This window comes from Mustela nigripes, chromosome 6 (assembly GCF_022355385.1).
Source record: "Mustela nigripes isolate SB6536 chromosome 6, MUSNIG.SB6536, whole genome shotgun sequence".
NCBI lineage: Eukaryota > Metazoa > Chordata > Mammalia > Carnivora > Mustelidae > Mustela > Mustela nigripes.
The window spans coordinates 87,970,225-87,980,447 of NC_081562.1; the positions used below are offsets into that span (position 1 = coordinate 87,970,225).

The 10,223-nt window shown below is 47.3% G+C and overlaps 1 protein-coding gene across 1 annotated transcript in view; it reads left to right on the top strand.

Annotated features, from left to right (window-relative positions):
• Window positions 1-4,777: 4,777 nt before the first annotated feature.
• Window positions 4,778-10,223, top strand: part of SP1 (Sp1 transcription factor) — a 47,631-nt gene continuing 42,185 nt past the window's right edge. The window contains exons 1-3 of the mRNA XM_059403237.1: window positions 4,778-4,885; window positions 5,939-6,093; window positions 6,412-7,927. Of these exons, the coding sequence (XP_059259220.1) occupies window positions 4,879-4,885; window positions 5,939-6,093; window positions 6,412-7,927 (1,678 nt within the window). The 5' untranslated portion in view covers window positions 4,778-4,878. The remainder of the gene's footprint in view (window positions 4,886-5,938; window positions 6,094-6,411; window positions 7,928-10,223) is intronic.

The following is a 10,223-nucleotide window of genomic DNA, read 5'->3' on the forward strand; positions in this document are numbered from 1 at the left end:
AGTGAGAAATTGATGAAAACAAGAGTGGCTTCACGTCAAGAAGAATGATTTAATTTATAAAAGGCAAGCAACTGAAGGCAGAGAGTCAGTCCTTGGCCTTGTATTGTCTGGAGATCTGTTTAAGATTGGGGGGACTAGACTTCTTTCACTTAAATGTTTGTTTACTGGGTGTCAATTATATGCTATGTTAGGCCCTGAGGATACAAAACAAAAAAGCATCACCCAGGCCCTCAGAATGCTTTAGTTGGAGGAGATTGGATATTTACAAACCTCTAATGGAGGTATGTTAAAAGAACATAGTGGACAGAGTATTCAATCTGGGGGAGTTAGGAAAAGACTTCAGAGAAGTTGTTCTTATCAAAGCTAAGAGGAAGAGTTCGGTACCCTTAGTTTATAGCTAAGTAAACTGTGGTTCTGAACTATGGAGACCCAAGAAAGAATGCTTTGAAGGAAGAGTCCAACAAAGAACAAAGTAAAAGGTAAGAGTGCAATGGACAGTAATGGAAGATGAGCCTGAATAAGTGAGGGGTAGACCACCAAGAATCCCGACAGCCACTCTGGAGTGTTACCACTTAGTGCTTGTACTATTTTTTTTTTTTTTAAAGATTTTATTTATTTATTTGACAGAGAGAGATCACAAGTAAGCAGAGAGGCAGGCAGAGAGAGAGGAGGAAACAGGCTCCCTGCCGAGCAGAGAGCCCGATGCGGGACTCGATCCCAGGACCCTGAGATCATGACCTGAGCCGAAGGCAGAGGCTTAACCCACTGAGCCACCCAGGCGCCCCAGTGCTTGTACTATTGATTTTGAAGTAAAATATCTCTCAAATGACCCATGTTGCTTTGTAAACACTCTCATTAGGAGTTATTTAAATGATTTCACAAATGGTTATGCAGACAGACACTGGCATGTGTGGGATTTGAGAAACCTTGAAATAAGTTATTCATTTTAAAAAAATGTATCTTAGTTTTGTTTAAAGAAATTTTGTTCAGGTTTTCACAGATGAATTGAACAAGATGGGTCATGCCCATTTGCTCTCTTATCAGAAAGCAATCAGAAATTAAAAAAGAGACCTTTTTCTCAATACCTAGGAATCAAACTCTAATTCCCATTTCAAGGATAAACTAGCTTAGAACCATGGGAAAAAAACACAAGCTTTGGAACTAAACAGAACTGTCATAATTTAACTTAAGTATTTGAGCCTCGGTTTTCTCATCTGTAAAAGGGAATGGGAACTTAAATTAACTGAAAACATTAAGTTAGACAACACATATATATATAAAACATTCAGAGGAGGGCTCTATGTTAGCTCTTACCCCACCTCACCCCACCCACCCCTGCAACTTTAGGTGTGGTCTTTTGCTAAATACGCGAAACAGCTGTTAGAATCTCCAGAGTTTGGTTTACAAAGATGAGTAATGCGGTTTCTAACATCCCGGAAGTTTCAGTTTCTTCCCTTCTGGAAGTTTCTTCTTTACAGTTTCATCCCTTAGTTTTCCCTTTTTTTTAGGTTCTTTTTTTTTTTTTTTTAGATTTTAAAAATTTATTTGACAGAGAGAAACACAGCAAGAGAGGGAACACCAGCAGACGGAATGGAACAGGGAGAGGCAGGTTTCCCATGGAGCAGGGAGCCAGATGCAGGGCTCAGTGTGGGGCTCCAACCAAGGGCCTTGTGATCATGACCTGAACTGAAAGCAGCTGCTTGACAACTGAGCCACCCAGGCGCCCCATCCTTTACTGTTTCTTAAACTTTGGTTTAGGGACTAATCACTTGAAAGAATTAGTTAAAAAGTTAATATTCTCCAGCCTCACCCCAGAGAATCTGATTTACTAGGTCTGACATGGAGACTAGGAATCTACCTTTTTCAAATTTATTTATGTATTACGTAATTATATTTATTTGATAGATTATCATTATTCCTATTTTTATACATGAGGAAGCCCAGGGAAGGGCATTTTGGCCTGTTAAGGGTCTGCCTTTTGCTCAGGTCATGATCCCAGTGTCCTGGGATCAAGCCCCAGGCTCCACGTGGGACTCCCGGGTCTGGGGGAAGCCTGCTTCTCCTTCCCCAACTCCCCCTGCTTGTGTTCCTCTCTGGGTGTTTCTGTCAAATAAATAAAACCTTAAAAAGGTGTGTGTGGGGGAAGCCCAGAGAAGTTATTATTTTTTAAAGATTTTACTATTTGAGGGGTGCCTGGGTGGCTCAGTCGCTAAGCATCTGCCTTTGGCTAGGGTCATGGAATCTAGTCCCACACCAGGCTCCCGGTTCTGCGGGAGGCCCGCTTTTCCCTTTCCCACTCCCCCTGCTTGTGTTCTCTCTCTCACCATGTCTCTCTCTCTGTGTCAAATTAAAACAATCTTAAAAAAAAAAAAAGATTTTATTTATTTGAGAGAAAGACAGCACATGAATGGGGTCGGGGGTGAGAGGCCAAGAGGAAGAGGAAGAGGAAGAAGCCGACTCCCCAGCCTCTGTGGAGGAGGAGGGGCTGGATCCCAGAATCCTGGGATCATAACCTCAGCCGGAGGCGGCCGCTAAACCAACTGAGCCACCCAGGAGCCCCAGAATCTACCTTTTTAAACAAAGCAACCAAGGGTTTGGATAGAGACTATCTGACATTATATTATGGGAAACTTTGATCTAGGGAGAGATGCTATTGTAATGTAATTTGTAATGTAATGTTTTATATAAATGTATACAAGAGGATAATGCCATTTGAGCTGTCACAGAAGTTAGATTTAGTAGTTTTCAGTAGCTAAAAAGGAACAATACAAAACATTTAAAAATAGATATGTAATTATTTTTTATTAAACCCATTAAAAAAAAAGATTTATTTATTTGACAGAGAGAGACCACAAGTAGGCAGAGAGGCAGGCAGAGAGAGGAGGAAGCAGGCTCCCTGCAGAGCAAAGAGCCTGATGTGCGGCTAAATCCCAGGACCCTGGGACCATGACCGGAGCCGAAGGCAGAGGCTTTAATCCACTGAGCCACCCCGGCGCCCCTAAACCCATTTTTATAAATGGTTATATCAGGCCTGCTTTATTCAAGAATCTATGGAAGGCTTTTTGTGGGACTGCTCTGGGCTGGAATCTGGCACTATAACTTACTAGTTTTGTGACTTTGGGCCAGTTATTTAGCAGCCTAAATTTCTTATAAAATACATAACTTCTCTGGTACCAGTATTTTCTTTATGAGCATGACACAAGGAACGCCGAACGCTTAACTGACTTACGCACCTAACACAGTAGGCATTCCACAATCACTTTCTTCAGGGCCTATGCAAAGCAGCAGAGGCCTGTTTTAGGGGGATCCAGACTTTAAAACATAACATGTCACGAAGTGCTGAATTGTAAATTGTAAATAACTTAGTGACAACACGTAAAATAGAAGGGGCTACAGAGAACGACCTCCGTGTCATTGACAAGTCACCCAGGCTGCCTCCACCAAAAGCAGGAAAAAGGAGAGGTGGAATGAGAGGCCAGCAATTCCAGTGCCTGGAGGAAAATGTCCTTTAACTTTGTAGTTAAAAAAGCAGGAACTCCTTATCTTGCCATCCTGCTTTACGCTTAGACGGTATTTACAATGAAGGGGAGAAACAGGAAGTGGCTTATAGGACACTGACGCTGGGAGGCTCTCCAGTGTATTTGAGCCTCAAAGACCAGCCCATGAAAAGTTAACCCTGCAAAAATTACGTAGTTAGCAGCTTTATCTGGGAGAAGTTAATAAAATGGCGTTTGCTGGTCTGACAAAGCCCTTGTGAATTGTCAGTTAACTGCGAGCGCAGCGCCAGATTTCGTCGAGCACGCACCCATAGGGCTTACACCCACATTCAGAGGCATCCGCCCGCCGGTCGGCCCACCCCGGGAAGGGTGAGACTTGAGAGGTACTTTTAAGAACGGTTAAGTGAAGGCTCGAACGAGCCCTGCTGGCGAGGTAGAAGTGCGAACCGACGGTCTTGGCCCTGACACTTGCTGAGCAGCAAGGATCCACCGAAGCGTGCCACCTATTCACTGTAAAGACGTCCCCTGAGGAGGGCCAAGATGGCGACGAACTCCTCTTGGCACAGCCCTGCTCCCTTCCCCAGGACGGGAGGCTCTAGTAACGCCCATTGGCCAAGTTGGAGGCGGTGCCTACCTTCCTTCGCCGCCTCATTGGAGTTAGTGACTGAGGGAGACGCCAATTCTCCTCTGCCCACTCCCAAATCCCGCCCCCAGAGCTCATTCGGCGTTTAATTGGCTTTTCATTCACGTCAATCTGCGTCCTAGCATGTCTTTTTTCAGTGTTAATCCAATCATAACTTTCCTGGCTGCCCGCCTGATTTCTGATTGGTTTTGGTCAGCTTCATCCTATCCCATTTCTGCCTACTTCTTAACACCTCCCAAAAAGGACTGTGCCCAGGCATGTCCAGGGTTCTGGTTGGTTGTTGTTCTGTCATTCCAGTCAAAGTTCTTCCTATCCCTACCGGTCAGGGAGCCCGCCTGGCGGTTGACTGGCTTCCTTCCAAGCCTATCATCACTAGCTCCCGCCCACCCTCGCTTCCTGCGTCTTTCATTGGCTTTTAAAACGGAGAGGGTGGCCTCCTTGGGCGGACACCGGGCACGCAACTTTGTCTTACACGCCTTAGCGAGCAAGCGAGTCTTGTCATTGGATAACCTACCCGTCTTTCTTCTGCAAGTCCCTCCTTTCTCCCTCCCTCATTGGGCGGGGCAGCAGCGAAGGGGCGGAGCCTAGGCTGGGCTTGTGGCGCGCTGCTCCCTCCTCCCTACCCCCCCCCTCCCTGTCCGGTCCGGGTTCGCTTGCCTCGTCAGCGTCCGCGTTTTTCCCGGCCCCCCCCAACCCCCCCGGACAGGACCCCCTTGAGCTCGTCCCTCAGCTGCCACCATGAGCGGTAAGGATGAGTCCACTCCAAGCTTAGGGGTGGGAGGGGAATGAGGGGGCGCGCGCGAGGGCCGACCGGGCGGTCCCCGCCGTGAGGGGGGGCGGGCGGGAGGCGGCGGCGGCGGCCTTGGTCCCGCCCGGGGCGGAGGGAAGGGAGGGAGAAGGGGCAGTGGCGGGGCCTGCGAGAAAGAGGGGGATGGGCCGCCCGCCCCGGGGGAGGGGGCAGCGTGGCCTCGCCCGCCCCCTGCCCGCCCCGGCCACGGGGGACGGGCCTTACCCCCCACTATTCGGCCGCCCGCCTGAGGCTCCTCCCGCCGGGGGCTGGAGCCGCGGGGGCGGCCCGAACAGTGCAGGCCCCGCCCGGGCCAACCGCCTCCCTGGTCCGCCCTCTGGTCGCCCCCCGCCCCCAGGCCCCCCCCCCCCCCCCGTAGTTTCCCCCCCCCCCCCCCGTCCCGCCCTTTCCACGCCCCTCACCCCGAAACCGCCCTTTCCCTCTAGGGCCCGCCCTCTGTCCGCCCCGAAACCTCCAGATTCCTAAGCCCTGGACCCCTTTAGTCCTTTGGCAGTATTCACAAATGTTTTCCCACTCACACTTTTTATTTGTTCTTTTTTCTTTGCCCCTCTTCTGCTCTGGGTGCTTTTTACACTTGAAGTTTTCTCTTTCTCCATATCCTTTGACCCTAATTTTAGCAAGATTTCCATCCACCCACATGTTGTTTTTTGCCTTACCTATCCTCCTTTTTCTCCCCAGGATACTTTTTTGTATTTTGAAACTCTTTGAACATATCCACTGCCCCTTACATTTCCTATGTGAAAAGTACATTTTTAATGTTTTCTGGGTTTAATTTTGTGCAAGTGAGAATTGAGGCCCGGTTTTAGTGCTCCTAAGCCTAGTTTGTGTTCTGTATGTCCTACAACTGCCCTTTGTCCAATTCACTTTTTTTTTTTTTACACTAGTACCTTTCATCTTGCTGTATGTCTTTTTCGTTATAGTGTCCCTTACTCTTCCTCACCTCACTCTTTTCCTTCCCCTAACTTTAAGTTGTCTTTTAATTCCTTTTAGACCAAGATCACTCCATGGATGAAATGACAGCTGTGGTGAAGATTGAAAAAGGAGTTGGTGGCAATAATGGGGGCAATGGTAATGGTGGTGGTGCCTTTTCTCAGGCTCGAAGCAGCAGCACAGGCAGTAGCAGCAGTGGAGGAGGAGGAGGTCAGGTAAGTGATGATCAGGACAGAGTGGGGGAGATGTTAAGAGAATGTGAATATTTTTAGATGATTGTCTTTTCACAGAAACATTTTTAGGAAAGAGCTAAGCCATTTTGTAGCTAGGAAAGTTAACATAGTGAAACAAAAGACTGGGAGATCCCCAAAGATGAGGATTTCAGGAGTATAAATAGGTCCCCTTTTCCTTCCTTCCTTTTTCCCCCTTTTTGTGTGCACTGTTTTGCTGTTTATTTGTTTTATACTGCCCCCTGGGCTGGCAGCTGGGTATCACTAAACTAACTCCTCTCCTCTCCCTTATTTTCTGGCCAGGAATCCCAGCCATCCCCTCTGGCTCTGCTGGCAGCAACTTGCAGCAGAATTGAGTCACCCAATGAAAACAGCAACAACTCCCAGGGCCCAAGCCAGTCAGGGGGCACAGGTGAGCTTGACCTCACAGCCACACAACTCTCACAGGGTGCCAATGGCTGGCAGATCATCTCTTCCTCCTCTGGGGCTACCCCTACCTCAAAGGAACAGAGTGGGAGCAGTACCAATGGCAGCAATGGCAGTGAGTCTTCCAAGAATCGCACAGTCTCTGGTGGGCAGTATGTTGTGGCCGCCACTTCCAACTTACAGAACCAGCAGGTCCTGACAGGATTACCTGGAGTGATGCCTAATATTCAGTATCAAGTAATCCCACAGTTCCAGACCGTTGATGGGCAACAGCTGCAGTTCGCAGCCACTGGGGCCCAAGTACAGCAGGATGGTTCTGGTCAGATACAGATCATACCAGGTGCAAACCAACAGATCATCACAAATCGAGGAAGTGGAGGCAACATCATTGCTGCTATGCCAAACCTACTCCAGCAGGCTGTCCCCCTCCAAGGCCTGGCTAATAACGTACTCTCAGGACAGACTCAGTATGTGACTAACGTACCAGTGGCCCTGAATGGGAATATCACCTTGCTACCTGTCAACAGCGTTTCTGCAGCTACCTTGACTCCTAGCTCTCAGGCAGTCACTATCAGCAGCTCTGGGTCCCAGGAGAGTGGCTCACAGCCCGCCACCTCAGGGACTGCCATCAGTTCTGCCAGTTTGGTATCATCACAAGCCAGTTCCAGCTCCTTTTTCACCAATGCCAATAGCTATTCAACAACTACAACCACCAGCAACATGGGAATTATGAACTTTACCACCAGCGGATCAGCAGGGACCAACTCTCAAGGGCAGACACCCCAGAGGGTCAGTGGGCTACAGGGGTCTGATGCTCTAAACATCCAGCAGAACCAGACATCTGGAGGCTCTCTGCAAACAAGTCAGCAAAAAGAGGGAGAGCAAAACCAGCAGACACAGCAACAGCAACAAATTCTTATCCAGCCTCAGCTAGTTCAAGGGGGACAGGCTCTCCAGGCCCTTCAAGCAGCACCATTGTCAGGGCAGACCTTTACAACCCAAGCTATCTCCCAGGAAACCCTCCAGAATCTCCAGCTTCAGGCTGTTCCAAACTCTGGCCCCATCATCATCCGGACACCAACAGTGGGGCCCAATGGACAGGTCAGTTGGCAGACTCTTCAGCTGCAGAATCTCCAAGTTCAGAACCCACAGGCCCAGACAATCACCTTGGCCCCAATGCAGGGTGTTTCCTTGGGGCAGACCAGCAGCAGCAATACCACCCTTACACCCATTGCCTCAGCCGCCTCCATCCCTACCGGCACCGTCACTGTGAATGCTGCTCAGCTCTCCTCCATGCCTGGCCTCCAGACCATTAACCTCAGTGCATTGGGTGCTTCAGGGATCCAGGTGCACCAGCTTCCAAGCCTGCCCTTGGCTATAGCAAATGCCCCAGGTAAGGCTTTCAGTCTTTTGCATTCATTTCCAGAGCTAACGAGCTTAACTGAAATTGTTGAGTCTAAGGAAGGAAATAGAGATTTTTGTGGGTAACAGTTTCTAGAAGGCACGTTGATCAGAGAAATAGAATGATTCTATTTAAGTCATTTGGAACCAACTTAACGGAAACTTTTTTTTCAGTTAATCTTACGAGAAAGGAGCATTTCTGGGCAGTGTCTTTAGGGTCACTGTACTTCCAGGGCTTTTGGTGCTACAGAACAAGGGTCAGCAAACTTTGTTCTGTAAAGGTCCAGATAGTAAATATTTTAGGCCTTGTGGACCACGTAGTATTCTTTTTTGTTTTTCTTTTACAACCCTTTAAAAATGTAAAACCAGGGCACCTTGGTGGGTTAGTGGGTTAAGCCTCTGTCTTTGGCTTAGGTCATGATCTCAGGGTCCTGGGATCAAGCCCCACATCAGGGTCTGCTCAGCAGTGAGCCTGCTTTCCTTCATCTCTCTGCCTGCCTCTCTGTCTACTTGTGATCTTTCTGTCAAATAAATAAATAAAATCTTAAAAAAAAAAAAAAGCATTCTTATCTCAAGGGCTTTATTTGGCCTCTTGGCCCACCAGCATTGTAGAATGAGACTTGATTATAAACTTGATCTGTTTGTAGAACAGTTATTAAATAATCAGGTGTTTCTTATGAACTGTAGCTCTTTAAGAGGGAAAAGTGATAAAGTGGGTTCCAGAAGGATTCTTTCTTTCTTTCTTTTTTGTTTTAACATTTGTTTATTTAGGGGCACCTGGGTGGCTCTGTGGGTTAAGCCTCTGCCTTTGGCTTACCTCATGATCTCAGGGTCCTGGGATCCACCCCTCATCGGGCTCTGCTCAGCAGGGAGCCTGCTTCCCCCTCTCTCTGCCTGCCTCTCTGCCTACTTGTGATATCTCTCTCTGTCAAATAAATAAATAAAATCTTTAAAAAAAAAAAAAAAGATTTGTTTATTTGACAGCCAGAGAGACCACACACAAGCCCAGGAGAGGCACAGGGAGAGGGAGAAGCAGGGAGCCTGCTGAGCAGGGAGCCCATTGTGTGGCTTGATCCCAGAACCCTGAGATCATGACTTGAGCCGAAAAAGGATGCTTTTTTTTTTTTTTTTAAAGATTTTATTTATTTATTTGACAGAGAGACCATAGGTAGGCAGAGGGCAGACAGAGAGAGAGATGGGGAAGCAGGCGCTCCACTGAGCAGAGAGCCCCTTGTGGAACTCCATCCCAGGACCCTGAGATCATGACCTGAGCCGAAGGCAGATGCTTAACCAGCTGAGCCACCCAGGCACCTCTCTAGAAGCATTTTCAACAAAAAAGTTAATACTTAATTTTTAGTTAGCCAGATTATCCTACTCTACTCTCTGATTAATTTTCAGTTAGCTAGAATATCCTACTCTCTGAGCAAGCTGATTAATTAAGGTTTAATTTTTTTTTTTTAAATCTTTTTTTTTTTTTTTTTAAGATTTTATTTATTTATTTGACAGAGAGAGAGAGGGGAGGAAGCAGGCTCCCTGCTGAACAGAGAGCCCGATGTGGGACTCGATCCCAGGACCCTGAGATCATGACCTGAGCCGAAGGCAGTGGCTTAACCCACTGAGCCACCCAGGCGCCCAAGGTTTAATTTTTTAAACTTCTGGTTACCTTAAAAGTAGAATCCATCTGCCTTCTCTTACACTAATGTGTATTTTCAGTAAGTTTCTTGGGTGATTCTGGTACTTCCTAGCTAGGAGAACCGCTTACTAGACTGCTTTGAAAGTAGCGTATTAAGAAGGGATGGGAGAGAAAAGGAGAAGGCCTGAAATGGAGTGGGGAGGTGGAGCTGAGAGGAATTAGGAATAAGGAGAGCATTGAAGGGAAAGAGTCCTCAGGGAAGAGGTATGTATTGGAATGTATGTTTAATCAGTGGACCACAGTACTCAGTTATTCATTTCAAATAGTGTTTCACTGTTGGTTAGAGATAAAAAAAGTGAAAAAAGTGAAAGCCTATTTAGAATTTATTTTAAATTCTGTGGTGATGCAGCTAATCTTTAATAAAGCACAAGAAGAGGATAGTATAGAATTTTTTTCAAGACTTATTTATCTGAAGAGGGAGGGGCAGAGGGAGAGGGAATCCAAGCCTACTTAAAGCTCAGAGTCAATACTGGGCTCAGTCTCATAACTCTTGAGATCAGACCTGAGCCAAAAATCAAGAATTTGATTCTTGGGGCGCCTGGGTGGCTCAGTGGGTTAAGCCGCTGCCTTTGGCTCAGGTCATGATCTCAGAGTG